Here is a 15976-nt window from a genome sequence, read left to right as displayed (position 1 = left end):
AACATCATGTACCTTGTACTGCTTGGCAAAATCTATTATAGTCCATGGAACAGTTATGCCTTAGAAGAAAATATGCTAAATGTATTATTGATTGTATTGAATGTAGTCGATATACGCTGCTTTCTGCTACAGTTAAGAGGTATGATATAATGGGTTTGGTGGCCTAGTGCACATGGAATGTCCTGTTTTATTGGACATATCTGTGTTATCAGGGAGCCATACCATCTGTTTCTTTGTTATTATAATCGAGAGGCTGTAGACTCAATTTTAAGAGCGCGGACAACAAAGTAATGCTCGAGACACACAACTAAGAGCTGTCTCGGCTCATAGCCCTGGAAGCCACCATGTCCTTTTAGGACATTATTTAAAGAAAAGAAAATCTGATAATGAAACTGACTTGGAAAATTTACCTCATATCCAGCAGTGTTTGTTGGATCAAAGAAGAAACTCAGGGATGAGACTTTTGTGCAGAATTTAGCCCAGGAGGATAATTCACTTCGCTCTGAAGAAAAGAACCATGAACACTTCAGAATGCAGCCTGCCGAAATTAGTTAATGCCTCGATCATGCTGCAAAGAGAGGCCTACGTCAATGACACCTTTGAAATAGCCAAGCCTTCGCATTATATGATACGGGAGTGGATCATTTATCCATCTTACTGGGAAATGCACTTGTTTCTTATTTCAACAGTCTTTTGCTGTGTGACAGCACTTTTCTTTACTCCTTTTATAATATTCTCCATTTACTCCAACATCAGCATGCGTCAGGAAACAAGGTTTTTACTGCTGGGAAATATAGTGCTCTACGACTTGATATACCTCATACTATATACTGTCATTGCAACATGCAATACAATGAGCTGGAAGATCCCAAAGAATATTTGTATTCTATTTCTCTTCTTGTTGGCTGTTACCTACTGGGGAGGAGTCCTCACCACAGCCTCAATGGTGGTGGATACCTATTTGGCAGTTCTATGGCCTCTTCACTATATGTCATTACTTCCTGCACGAAAAACTAAGAAATTGTTATTGCTGCTTTGGTTCTCATCCTTTTTTTTCCCTGCAGTTGTCTTTTTAGCCTTGTATTTTACCCAAAATCCTGGACCATGCCCCCTTGAACTATGTTCCCTACCAGTGATCCTACTCATGGCGTTACATGGAGATGATGCACTTAAGCTGTTCTATATCCTATCTGTTATTGTTTTTCTATTATGTTTTTCTTTAATTTTCTGCTGTTATCTAGTTTTATACTATAAAACAAGAGAAACAGGAATATGGAAAAGTTTATCTTCAAGAGCCAGTGTAACTTTTTTATTGCATCACACCATATTGTTTTTTTATTTGAGTCCACTTCTCCTGTTGTTGTCAGAATCATTGCTTTATATGGGTAAGGTAATTGGTTTAAGAACAGGATTATGGATAACACTGACAATCTGCAATGTATTAATTGTCCTGCCAAAAGCTGCATCACCTTTTTTGTATGGGCTTCGATACAGAGAAATATATAAGTCACTAAGAATATTTTTATTATTAAGAAAACACAGACATGTTGCACCTGTTATATCAGATTGGTAAAACTAGTAGGTTTTATGGATTAACGTTGGGAAAGATGGTGGCAGAAGTTTTCTGAAACCCATCTCTACAAATATGGTCAATGATACATGTTTGCATTTTTACCACAATATTACAAATAATATACAAGAGCTGGAATAATATCTCAACATGTGAGACCCATACGACCTGAGGACCCCCCTGGATTACCAAATCCGATCATTATCAGGTGTGTTAGTAAATATGCAACCTATGGAGATTCATGATTTTAGTTCTGAAGGACCAAAACCAACATGATCATCTGTGTGTTGCCTGATGTGTCAGGGATGTTGCTCTTTAGCAAATATAATCATCGGCAGAGTAACTTTTTGTGAAGATAATTGAATTCAGACAAATATCTTCTTGTTTAATGTTGTTTCAAGAACACTTTTGGTCTGAGTTTTTGCTAAAGCTTCAAGGTAGTAGAAGTAAAAAAAAGATACCGAACAAATTTTTGTCTCCTTTTGATCACATTATCCTAAGGAGATAATTGTAGTATAGAATATAAAAAAAAAAAAAAATAATATATGTATGTTGGTCTGATAGAGCAAAACAAATTGAGGAAACAAACATTTTTAGATAAAGTATATTAGTAATATGAATTTTTGTCAAGAATCGACCATGTCAAGCACAATAGATCCAAATGTAAATGCTTTCCATGCCTTGCTCTCATGTTTACATCAATACAGTAAAAGTACAGATACATATTTTCTTCTTTGTATTGGATTGGTTATATATTACCATGTAACTTAGATACGATGTGAAGTTAGTGTTGGAGGCAGAGATAAATGAATAATCAATATGTGCAACCATGTATATGGCAGTAAAGAACTACATTGTATATAATAAAAATGTATGCAACTTTACTAATAGAATTTGTGTTTTTAAATCCTCACCATTTTCACAATCTCTGCTTGCAGTAAATTAATGAAATTAAATATTGATTGTTTACCTCCAGGAGGTCAAGCACTTGTTCCCAAATGTCGGGAAGGGGTTAATAATCCAGGTAGTTTCATAGTCCTGCACTAGTTTTCAGAACAAAACTGCAATATAATGTAAAATTTCTCAAAATCTGATTTAGAAGATAAAACCAAACAGGAAATTTGAACACAGTGATAGTAGCAGATTTTTTTGTTATCATTTTCCTCTGGTCCACGGTCCTTTTGATTCCAGATTCAAAGAATTTTACTGTAATATTGCTGCATACTGTACTATTCTTCCTATCAAATATGACAAAACTGCCGATGGAGACTTCGAAATGCCTTAGTTATGTTCTGGGGCTGGTGTGGCTTAAGTGCTTGAGCTGCTTTTTAGCCCCAACCTGGCGCTTTGTAGCCCGTATTTATTTGCGTGTATATTTGAAGTTTGAAAAGTGTTGTGTTTTATCTATAGATTTTCTTTTTTTAATTCTTCAAACATCTGTGCTGTATCACACCCACTCATAATATTTAATGGGCGCAGCATGCACTTATTTTTTCACATAAAAGCCATGTCATGTGTTACCACACCCACAAGTAGAAGTTAGACATATTTGTTATGTAATTAGTAACACCAGCGCTTGACTTAAATAACTACATAGAATCATCTATCCTGATATGCTATCCTGATATGACATTCAATGTTCCTTCTAAGGCTACGTTCACACCATGATCGGCAAGTACATTTGGTGGGACTGTTTGAAACGGCCTAGATCTATACAACTTGTAGTCAGTGGATTAGAGCAGCATGGGGATAGACAACATTCATGATCTAGTTCCGCCTCTGAGAATGCCCTGTCTAGTTCAATCAATATCAGAATCAGTCACAGCCACCCAAAATCATATTCGAGGAGCTGTATAGTGGTACATATAGTGCCTCTGATAATCTTAGTTAAGGTGCAGCCTTTTTTCACCACGAGGAGCAAATATTCAACTGTGTTGATTTTCATTCCAATCAGAACCATTTTTTATATTTTCAATAATATATATTTTTTTAACTATTTTGGTATGTTAGACAATACACAAATACTGTATATAACCGCTGATTATTTTCTTCACAGTGTATAATAGTATACTGTATGTATCACATTCACTGTGGTTTTCCACCTGGGGGCAGCAGAGGCAGCTGGATCCCCTTCAGGTTCCCATATAGCAGCATATGTGCTGAGCAAATATTTTTGTTATTCTATTGCTCACTCATAAAAGCTGAACTAATTGTGACATCCCATAGGAAAAAATAAATGTAACTTACCTTACTATCAACTGTGGACTGGCACCCACCTTCCCCTTGTGAACGCCAGACAGTGCTAGTAGTGTATATCAATATACACAATATAGAAGCAAACATTAACCCCTTAAGGACACAGCCTATTTTGGCCTTGTGGACACAGCCGATTTTTGCAAATCTGACATGTGTCACTTTATGTGGTAATAACTCCAGAATGCTTTTGCCTATACAAGCGATTCTGAGATTGTTTTCTCGTGACATGTTGTACTTTATGATACTGAAAAAATGTAGTCATTAAATTCAATATTTATTTGTAAAAAACACCAAAATTTAGAGAAAATTTGCAAAAATCTGCATTTTTCTAAATTGTAATGCATCTGCTTGTAAAACAGATCGTAATACCACACAAAATAGTTACTAGTTAACATCCCCCATATGTCTACTTTATGTTTGCATCGTTTTTTGAACGTGCTTTTATTTTTCTATGACCTCACAAGGCTTAGAACTTTAGCTGCAATTTCTCGCATTCTCAAGAAAATTTAAAAAGGCTATTTTTTCAGGGACCAGTTCAGTTCTGAAGTGGCTTTGAGGGCCTTATATATTAGAAACCCCCTATAAAACACCCCATTTTAAAAACTGCACCCCTCAAAGTATTCAAAACCACATTCAGAAATTATTTTAACCCTTTAGGCATTTCACAGGAAATAAAGCAAAGTAGAGGTGAAATTTACAAATTTATATTTTTTTTTACAAAATTCATTTGTAATACAGTTTTTTCTGTAACACAGAAGGTTTTACCAGAGAAACGCAACTCAATATTTATTGCCCAGATTCTGCAGTTTTTAGAAATATCTCACATGTGGCTCTAGTGCGCTAATTTACTGAAATACAGGCCTCAGAAGCAAAGGAGCACCTTGTGGATTTTGGGGCCTCTATTTTATTAGAATATATTTTAGGCACCATGTCAGGTTTGAAGAGGTCTTGTGGTGCCAAAACAGTGGAAACCCCCCAAAAGTGACCCCATTTTGGAAACTACACCCCTCAAGGAATTTTTTTAAGAGGTATAGTTAGCATTTTTAGCCCACAGGGTTTTTGCTACATTTATTGGAACTGGTCTGTGAAAATGAAAATCTACTTTTTTTCTGAAAAAACATACGATGTTTTAGATTTTACAAGGAATAAAGGAGAAAAAGCACCCCAACATTTGTAAAGCAATGTCTCCCGATTACGGCAATACCCCATATGTGGTAATAAACTGCTGTTTGGACCCACGGCAGGGCTCAGAAGGGAACGAGGGCCATTTGGATTTTGGAGCGCAGATTTTGCTGGAATGGTTTTCGGTGCCATGTCGTGTTTGCAAAGCCCTGGAGGGACCATAACAGTGGAAACTCCCCAAAAGTGACCCCATTTTGGAAACTACACCCCTCAAGGAATTTTTTTAAGAAGTATAGTTAGCATTTTTAGCCCACAGGTTTTTTGCTAAATTTATTGGAACTGGTCTGTGAAAATGAAAATCTACTTTTTTTCTGAAAAAACATATGATGTTTTAGATTTTACAAGGAATAAAGGAGAAAAAGCCCCCTAACATTTGTAAAGCAATGTCTCCCGATTACGGCAATACCCCATATGTGGTAATAAACTGCTGTTTGGACCCACGGCAGGGCTCAGAAGGGAACGAGGGCCGTTTGGATTTTGGAGCGCAGATTTTGCTGGAATGGTTTTCGGTGTTTGCAAAGCCCTGGAGGTACCATAACAGTGGAAACTCCCCAAAAGTGACCCCATTTTGGAAACTACACCCCTCATGGAATTTTTCTAGGGGTATAGTGTGCATTTTGACCCTACACGGGTTTTGCTGAATTTATGGGAATTATGCCGTGAAATTGAAAATCTAAATTTTTTTCTAATAAAATGTAGTTTTAGCTCAGATTTTTTCATTTTTACAACAAATAAAAGTAAAAAAGCACTCCAATATTTGTAAAGCAAACTCTTCTGAGCACAGCAATACCCCATATGTGGTAATAAACTGCTGTTTGGACACTTGGCGGAAGTTAGAAAGGACGGAGCGCCATTTGACTTTTGGAGCTCAAGTTTTGCTGGAATGGTTTGCGGCCCCATGTGACATTTGCAAAGCCACTGAGGGGGCAAAATAGTGCAAACCCGGCAAAAGTGACCCCATTTGGGAAACTATACCCCTTGTGGAATTTATCTAGCGGTATAGTGAGCATTTTGACCCCACAGTTTTTTGCTGAATTATTGGGATTATGCAGTGAAAAGGAAAATCTACATTCTTTCCACTAAAAATTGAATTGTTTTCATTTTCACAAGGAATAAAGGAGAAAAAGCGCCCCAACAATTGTAAAGCAATTTCTCCCGAGTACGGCAATACCCCATATGTGGTAATAAACTACTGTTTGTACACACCGCAGGGCTCAGAATGGCAGGAGTGCTACTTGGCATGTAGATTTTGGTTGATTGTTTTTTGGGCGCCATGTCGCATTTGCAGAGCCCCTGAGGTACCCGTACAGTAGAAACCCCTGAGAAGTGACTCCATTTTGGAAACTTTACCTCTCAGGGTAATCATCTAGGGGTGTACTGAGCATTGTGATCACACAGGTGTTTCATAGATTGTATTAGAATGAGGCAGTGAAAATGAAAAATTATTTTTTTTCCCAAAAATATGTAGTTTTGCACCCAATTTTTTTTCCCACAAGGGGTAATAGCAGAAAAAACGAACACATAATTTGTTACCCAATTTCTTCCGAGTACGGCAATACCCAATGTGTGGCCCTAATCTGCTGTTTGGGCACATGGCAGAGCTCAAAATGGAAGGAGTGCCATGTGGCTTTTAGAGCACAGATTTTGCTGGACTGGTGTAGGGGCGCCATGTCGCATTTGCAGAGCGTTCTTAGGTACCAGAGTAGAGTGTAAAACCATGAGAAGTGACCCCATTTTGTAAACTACACCCCTCAAGGCATTTATCATTTGCCTGGACATATGACAGGGCTTAGGAGTGAAAGGCGCATGTGAGACCTATTTTGGTGATTTTCGCAGCATTAGCCCACAACGGCAGGACTCTGGGGTCAAATAGTAAAACAAACCCCCAAGTAGTGACCCCCATTTTGGAAACTGCACCCCTCAAGGCATTTTGACCACACAGGTTTTTTTTTTCTATTAGAAATGAATGCTCAGTGGATGGTGCAAAGTGAAAATTGCAAATTTCCACAGGTATGTGCCATTTTAGTGCACAATATTTTGTGCCCAGTTCGTGCCACTGAAGACAAATACCTCAAACTGTTAAGCGGGTTCTCCCGGGTATGGCGATGCCATATATGTGGACGTACACTGCTGCTTGGGCACGCTGCAGGGCGCACCATTTGGCTTTTGGAGCGTGGATTTTGCTCGCTAGTTGTTTTGTTTGGGGTTTTGCTGGTATTTCAGTTATGATGTGGGGGCATATGTAAGCTGTGCGGAGAACATCAGGGGTATAATAAGAGAGTATAATATTGGGGTAAATAAATAATTATCCACAGATGTGTGGCCAGTGTCACACTGATAAATGGCGCCCGATCTTATCCGCTTTTGGACACTTTGCACATTTTGCATCGCCATATTCTGAGAGCCAAAACGTCTTTATTTTTTCTCCACCGGAGCCGTGTGAGGGCTTATTTGTTGCGGCACAATCTGTAGATTTCATTGGTACCATTTTGGGGTACATGCGATTTTTTGATCACTTTGTATTTCATTTTTTTGGCAAGCAAGGTGACCAAAAACCTGCAATTCTGATGTTTTTTATCATTTATTTTTTTACTGCGTTCGCCATGCGCTATGAATGACAATTTTACGTTATTCTGCAGGTCGGTACGATTACGGCGATACCAGATGTATATAGTTTTTCTTATGCTTTGCAGCGTCTGCACGATAAAATCACTTTTGTTTCAAATAATTTATGTTTGGTGTCACCAGATTCTGAGAGCCATAACTTTTTTATTTTTCCATCAAAAAAGCGGTGGGAGAGCTTGTTTTTTGCAGGACGGGCTGCGTTTTTTAATGGTACAATTTTGGGGTACATGCAACTTTTAGATCCCTTTTTTTATTCTGTTTTGCGAGGGGTAGCGACTAACAAACAGCGATTCTGGAATAGTTTTTTATTAAATTTTTTTACGGTGTTCACCGTACGGGTAAAATAGCGTGATATTTTTATAGTTTGGGTCGTTACGGACGCGGGGATAGCACATATGTGTACTTTTTTTATGTTTTTTGGTTTTTCCTATAATAAAAGACTTATTATAGGAAAAAAAGCTGTTATAGCGTTTTTTAACATGAAACTTATTTTTTTTTACATTTTTACAACATTTTTATTAACTTGTTTTAACTTTTTTTTTGTCCCACTAGGGAACTTGAAGGCATGAAGCCCTGATCGCTATTCTAATACACTGCACTACCTACATAGTGCAGTGTATTACAGCTGTCAGCTATTCACTGACAGCAAGCCTATTAGGCTTCGCCTCCCGGCGGGGCCTAATAGGCTTCCGTACTAGGAAGCGATTGTTAGGCTATGGTTGCCATAGCAACCATCGGAACACCCGCGGGTGCCGATGGTTGTCATTAGCAACCATAGGGTACGATCTAATCACTTAGATGCAGCGATAGCTGCATCTAAGGTGTTAATCGGCCGGATTGGAGCCTTGCTCCGGTCCTGGCCGTTAGGGCACGATGTCAGCTGTGACAAACAGCTGACACCTGCGCCCGCGGCAACCATCGTGGTTGCCGACAGGCTACAAGACACTTCGATGCATCGATCACATTGATCGATGCATCGAAGGGGTTAATCTGCCAGATTGGAGCCTAGCTCCGGTCCTGGCCGTTGCAGAGGGGCGTCGGACAGCTGATTCCCGGCGGTAATAGCGCTGGCTCAGCTTCTGAGCCAGCGCCATCACATACACATGTCATGGAGCTGTGATTGGTCAGTCTGCTTTGACTGACCAATCACAGCGATCGCCGGCAGGAGACCGCTGTGAATGGTCCCCTGCCATCTTACTGTGCCGGTCAACTGTCATAAACAGTTGACGGCACAGTTCTGTCACCCTGTCAAATAGTGTGTAGTTCCCCCTCGTGCCGCCAAAACATCTCTGACTCATCGAGTAAAGGACTCCCCAAGGCCTCTGAAAGAACACTGTCCATCACATTGCCTCCACCGTCTTCTTCCCATAGTGCATCCTGGTGTCATCTCTTCTACCGGTAAGTGATGCACATGCACCCGACCGTCCATATGATGTAAAAGATAATGTGATTTATCAGAGCAGGCCACTTTCTTCCTTTGCTTCATGGTCCAGTTCTGATGCTCATGTGCCCATTGTAGGTGCTTTCAGCGGTAGACTGTGGTCAGCATGGGCACTCTGACCGGTCTGCGGCTGTGCTGCCTCAAACACAGCATGCTGCGATGCTCTGTGTGTTCTGACACCTTTCTATTATGGCCATCATTAACTTTTGCAGTAATTTACAATAGCTCTTCTGTGGAATCGGATCAGACGGGCTAGGTTCACTGTTGGCCCTCCTTGGACCACTTTTGATAAGTACTAAACACTGCATACCGGGAGCACCCCACAAGACCCACCGTTTTGGAGATGCTCTGACCAAGTCATCTAGTAATCACAATTTGGCCTTGTCAAAGTCGCCCAGATCTTTAACCATTTTCATGCTTTCAACACATCAACTTTAAGAACTGACTGTTCACTCGCTGCCTATTTTTTCACACCCCGTGACAGACGCCATTGTAACAAGATAAGCAATGTTATTCACTTCACCTGTCAGTGGTTTTAATGTTATGACAGAATGGTGTACATTAATACCAGTTCTGGGTTACACCGCTTTATCTTTACAGGATCCTGGGTGTTGAGCACCGTCATCCTCTGAAAGCAAAAAATAAAATATTTCAAGGCAGATGCCCGGGCACTCACTACCAAGCACAATACTTGCAGACACTATTCATCGGGAGTCTGCACTGGAGTCAATTGGGACGTTTACAGAAGATTACCTTTAAACTATAAAGATACATCTCAGTTTTAATTAATTTGTACAGTATTTCACATAAAGTAATTATACTTTCTCCCGGGGCATAGCTATAGGAAGTGCAGCGGAAGAAGTAGTTTTATATATTGTACGTAGCACGTCGGAGCAATTTTTTTCCCAGTCCATACACACCCGGTTCAGCCCACACAGTATCGTGCTCCCATAGTGCCTCACACAGAGTATAATGCCAAATAGCTGTCCCCACACAGTATAATACCCTCTAGCTACCACCATACAGTATAAAGCCAACACAGATTCTCCCATACAGTATAATGCCCAGACAGATGCCCCCCAAGCAGTATAATGCCCCAATAGCTGCCCCATACAGTATAATGCCACCATACAGTATAATGCCCCTATACAGCATAATACCCCCATAGCTGCCCCAATACAGTATAATGCCCCTCTAGCTTCCCTTAAATAGTATGATGCCCCCAAAGCTTCCCCTAGTGCCAGTGCCCACATATAAATTGACAGTGCCCTTGTAGATAGTGCCCCTATATAGCACCCCAGTGTCCATGTTTATAGTGCCACACACCCGTTGAAGATAGTGCCACTCCCTGCAGATAGCGCCATTGGGACTCCCACTAGGAGTGGAATCCCAAGCCAGAGCGTAGGCGAGGGATTCCGCTCCTAGAGGGAAGCCCGGATGTCACTGTCCATACAGTATATAGACAGTGACGTCAGTGGCTACTCCTTCAGCAGAATCTCTGTTGCCGACTCTGGCCGAGGATTCCGCTCCAGGAGGAGCCCGTGACGTCACTGTCCATATATGGACAGTGACCTCAGGGGTTTCCTCTAGGATCGGAATCCCCGGCCAGATCATCGGCAACTGGGATTCCACTCAATCAGTAGCCACTGATGTCACTATCCATACAGTTAGGTCCAGAATTATTTGGATAGTGACACAAGTTTTGGCATTTTAGCTGTTTACCAAAACATATTGAATATACAGTTATATAATCAATATGGATTTAAAGTGCAGACTCTCAGCTTTAATTTGAGGGTATTCACATCATAATTTGAGGAAGGGTTTAGGAATTACTGCTCTTTAATATTTAGCTGCCTCTTTTTCAAAGGACCAAAGGTAATTGGACAATTATCTCAAAAACTATTTAGTGGGCTGCATGGGCTATTCCCTCGTTAATCTATCATCAATTAAGCAGGTAAAAGGCCTGGAGTTGATTCTAGGTGTGGCATTTGCATTTGCAAATTGATTTACATGGAAGTTGTTGCTGTGAACCCACAACATGAGGTCAAAGAAACTCTCAATACAAATGAAACAGACCATCGTTAGGCTGAAAATGACGAAATCCATCAGAGAGATAGCACAAATGTTAGGAGTGGCCAAATCAACAGTTTGGTACATTCTTGGAAAAAAAGAGCGCACTGGTGATCTCATGAACTCCAAAAGGCCTGGACGTCCACGGAAGACAACAGTGGTGGATGATCGCAGAGTCCTTCCATGGTGAAGAAAAACCCCTTCACAACATCTACCCAAGTGAAGAGCATTCTCCTGGAAGTAGGTGTATCAGTATCTAAGTCTACCATAAAGAGAAGACTTCATGAGAGCAAATACAAAGGGTTCACAACAGGGTGCAAACCATTAATCAGCCTCAAAAATAGAAAGGCCAGATTAGACTTTGCCAAACAACATGTAAAGAAGCCGCCCAGTTCTGGAACCAGCATGAAACTAAGATCCACCTGTACCAGAAAGATAGGCGGAAGAAAGTATAGAGAAGGCTTGGAACGGCTCACGATCCAAAGCACAACACATCCTCTGTAAAACATGGTGGAGGCAGTGTGATGGCATGGGCATGCATGGCTGGCAAAGGCACTGGGTCACCAGTGTTTATTGATGATGTGACTGAAGACAGAAGCAGCCGGATGAATTCTGAAGTGTTCAGGGATTTACTTTCTGCTCAGATTCAACCAAATGCAGCAAGGTTGATTGGACGTCGCCTCACAGTACAGATGGACAATGACCCAAAACATACTGCGAAAGCAACCCAGGAGTTTTCTAAGGCAAAGAAGTGGCAATGGCCAAGTCAATCACCAGATCTCAACCCGATCGAGTTGCTTAATACAAAACTTAAAGAGGCTCTGTCACCAGATTCTCAAACCCCTATCTCCTATTGCATGTGATCGGCGCTGCAATGTAGATAACAGCAAGGTTTTTTTTTGTTTTTTTTTTAAACGTTCATTTTTGGCCAAGTTATGAGCTATTTTATATTTATGCAAATGAGCTTTGAAATGGACAACTGGGCGTTTTTTTTTTGTTATGTCCAACTGGGCGTGTAATTGTGTTTTTAACTGGGCGTGTTTATGTGTATGACGCTGACCAATCCGTGACCAGTCAGCATCATACACTCCTCAACATCTGCACGCTCCTCTCCTGAAATATTCTGTGCTGCTGTGAACTCTGCTCTTACTATTACGTAGCTCTCAGTCTGTTACCTCTCCTCCATTCCTGTCCTCAATAACACCTTCACATGATTGGCAAGTCACCACCCCGCACAAGATCCTACTGCACGGCTGACAGCCGTCAGCTGTATAGCTAACAGCACGGTTGTGTTGGAAGCGCGCCCTGCTGTGTCTCACTTAGCAGCTGGGTGTGTTCCCCTCATCTAGCTGCTACGTTCTATTCTGACCACCGGTGAATTCTCCGTGCGGTCTTCGCAGTGCTGCTACCCCGTTTACCTACGGGAGCAGAACGCGGCTCCTGAAATACTCTGTGCTGCCTTAAACTCTGTGGACAGGTCAGGCAGAATCTGGTGACAGATCCTCTTTAAGGCAGAAAAACTGTCAAACAAGCAACAACTGAAGACAGCTGCAGTAAAGGCCTGGCAAAGCATTACGAAGGAGGAAGCCCAGCGTTTGGTGATGTCCATGGGTTCCAGACTTCAGGCAGTCATTGCCTGCAAAGGATTCTCTACAAAGTATTAAAAAAAACTGTTTATTTATGGCAATGTTAATTTGTCCAATTACTTTTGAGCCCCTGAAATGAAGAGACTGTGCAGAAAAATGGTTGCAATTCCTAAATGTTTCACAGGATATTTTTGTTCAAACCCTTGAATTAAACCTACAAGTCTACACTTTAATTGCATCTCAGTTGTTTCATTTCAAATCCAATGTGGTGGCATGCGGAGCCCAAATCATGGAGATTGTGTCACTGTCCAAATAATTCTGGACATAACTGTATATATATATATATATATATATATATATATATATATATATATATATATATATATATATATAAAATACACATGAACGTGCGCTAATAACCTCACTATTGTAAGTAGATTCAGCAGCAATGCATATTTATTTATTTATAGTGTTTAGGTGACATTGGTGCTCGCAGAGTGCTGTTGCCATTTTCTTGTGTACTGTATTGTTTTGCAGTCACAGGAGCACTCGTACCTGTATAAACACTTAGTTTCATTTTGCTGGAATGTGTTGATCAAACCTTCCAGTCTCTTATGTAATATATACATATATATATATATATATATATATATATATATATATTTATGTATATATATATATATATATATATATATATATATATATATATATATATATATATACAGAAAAAGCAGAAGATTGGAGCAGCACTGTGGTTTCACGCCTGGTACTGTTGGTGCTATGGTGCTATGTTTAAAACAAAGGAGTGACCTCTCCTTGTATGATACACGTCAAAAAGAAAGAGAGCGAAGCAGCACTCAAAAATAATTGGGTTTATTTATCCAACATCCACTACAACGTTTCACGTTCTCTATGAAGGCATTTTCAAGCAATGAGTGTTTTAGAATACATGAGTATATACATTATAGAGAGCAAAGCCCAGACAATCAGTGTTACAAATCAATACATAATAATAAAATAATATCCAGTTATACAAACATCATAAGATATTTAGTCACCAGTGAAACGAATATCCATGGTGTAAATACGAGTTATAACCTGATGCAATAATTATATAGTCGATGCAGCATAAATAACATATATAATTCAGTGTTTACTGTTAATTGAACATACACAGTGCAATTTATTAAAAACAAAACAGCTGTCACTCACCAATCTACAAAGAAGAAACAATGATAGGACTCATATGTAACACACGTTTCTAGATATCGGCGTTCTAATTGTCGGACAGTGCATGCCCACAGGTAACTCACCGATTGGTCAGAATATGTTGTCCTGGTGACCATTGGTCACATGCTTATTCTGACCCAATCGGTGAGTTACCAGTGGGCATGCGCTATTCATTTCACTGGTCACTAAATATCTTATGATGTTTGTATAACTGGATATTGTTTTATTATTATGTATTGATTTGTAACACTGATTGTCTGGGCTTTGCCCTCTATATATACTCATGAACACACATTGCTTGAAAATGGCTTGAAAATGGCTTCATAGAGAAGGTGAAACTTTGTAGTGGATGTTGGATAAATAAACCCAATTATTTTTGAGTGCTGCTTTGCTCTCTTTCTTTTTGACATATATATATATATATATATATATATATATATATATATATATATATATGTGGTGTGTAAATATATATATATATATATATGTATATATATATATATATATATATATATATATATATATATATACATACATACACATAGTCTTCATCAAGATAAAAATTAGGTGAAAAAAGTCTGATGACAGTGAGTGTTATTCTGCAATAAATAAGTGTAAGCCACCAATGCACCCGCATCACCTACACACCATCACAGTGCTATGACAGATTTAAACAGAACAGGCTAGAACATGAAAGTGGATAATTTATGCTAAACTGTTTGATGGAATCCTCTGCACCTCTTAGTCAGACGAGAGGTCACTGTTGTTTATAAAAATAATCATATCCTGAGATCAATGTCCTTTAGCTGTGACTGTTCTGGACAATTATGCTGCACATGTCTTATATACAATTCTGTAAGATTCCTTAACTTGTAACATACATATTTGTGAGTTTTTTTTAAATTTTGGTCATGGGATGAACTTTCATTCCCAAGCAACATGACCCAAATTACAGAACTACACAGCGTGAAATATTTGCACAAACAGTTTATTTTGATGTTACCTGCTGCTACTACTAAAATTATATGAACGCATCTATCGCAGTTTGCCTACTGGGATACCTTATGCACATTTGTTAAAGGGGTTGTCACATTACAGACAATATTTTTATTATGGGAGCTGACCCATAGCCCCAGCAAACAGCTGATTTTGAGGTGGGCAGTTGACGTTGCCTGATCATAATAATATGATAATACTGTATGTAATACATGTCAGGCCTGAGTCCGCCAGAGCAAGAGCTGCTGATTTTTAGCTGCTCTCCATTATCACCCCATAACCTTATCATTATCCCTAGGTTGGCCAAACAAATGAGTTTTAACATCTACCCTTAAACAGACCGCCATATTTTGCCTGCAACTTCCTCTTGACTGCCCTAGGGGACTTCAACCAGCGATCGTTAGATCGCTTGCACGATATACTGCAATACTAAAGTATTGCAGTATATTGTGATTCTGACAGGGAACTATTAAGCCCTGCCGGAGGCAGTGCTTAATAGGTGCACAAAGATGGCGGACCTGGGGGCCTTCATTAGGCCCCCAGGCAGCCATAGCAGCCAACGCCCCCCCGTGATTGCGTTGCGGGGGCGCGATGAGCTGTTAGAGCTGATGAGCTGTTAGAGGAGCTCGCCCCCCTCTTTCTAACTATTTAAATGCTGCGGTCGCTATTGAGCCAGTTCCATACTTCCCCTACCCGACTTTGGCTTATGCAGGGGCGTAGATAGGGGGGGGCAGGTGTGCCCCGGACACAACTTAGAGGAGAGGGGGGCGCCAGCCCCACCCCCTCCTGCACTATAATTGTACCTGCGTCTATAGGACACAGGTACAATTAGAAGCAATGAATGGCCGGGTACGTTCCGTGCCCGGCCATTCAGCGTTTTTCTACAAGTGAATCGGTATCACGCTTCCGTCGTTGAAAGGCATTCTGCCCAGCCAATCAGCGCCTTTCATAGACGCTTCGTTCAACCCCAGGAGATCTACGCAGAAGAGAGCAGGTCTCCATTGCTGCCGGCCGGTGTGG

General features: G+C 40.2%; 1 protein-coding gene across 1 annotated transcript; it reads left to right on the top strand.

Annotated features, from left to right (window-relative positions):
- The first annotated feature begins 217 nt into the window (after positions 1 to 217).
- On the top strand, positions 218 to 1595 carry LOC142760769 (putative G-protein coupled receptor 148). The gene has a single exon (XM_075863950.1). The coding sequence runs from the start codon at positions 518 to 520 to the stop codon at positions 1571 to 1573; it is 1056 nt and encodes a 351-aa protein (XP_075720065.1). The 5' UTR covers positions 218 to 517; the 3' UTR covers positions 1574 to 1595.
- The last annotated feature ends 14381 nt before the right edge of the window (positions 1596 to 15976 follow it).

Source organism: Rhinoderma darwinii, chromosome 4, assembly GCF_050947455.1.
Source record: "Rhinoderma darwinii isolate aRhiDar2 chromosome 4, aRhiDar2.hap1, whole genome shotgun sequence".
NCBI lineage: Eukaryota > Metazoa > Chordata > Amphibia > Anura > Rhinodermatidae > Rhinoderma > Rhinoderma darwinii.
The sequence above is the reverse complement of the archived record's forward strand: the minus strand, read 5'-3'. Positions and strand labels throughout refer to the sequence as shown.

Coding starts and splice junctions, on each gene's coding strand:
- LOC142760769 (XM_075863950.1), top strand. CDS start 518: ATGAACACTTCAGAATGCAGCCTGCCGAAATTAGTTAATGCCTCGATC.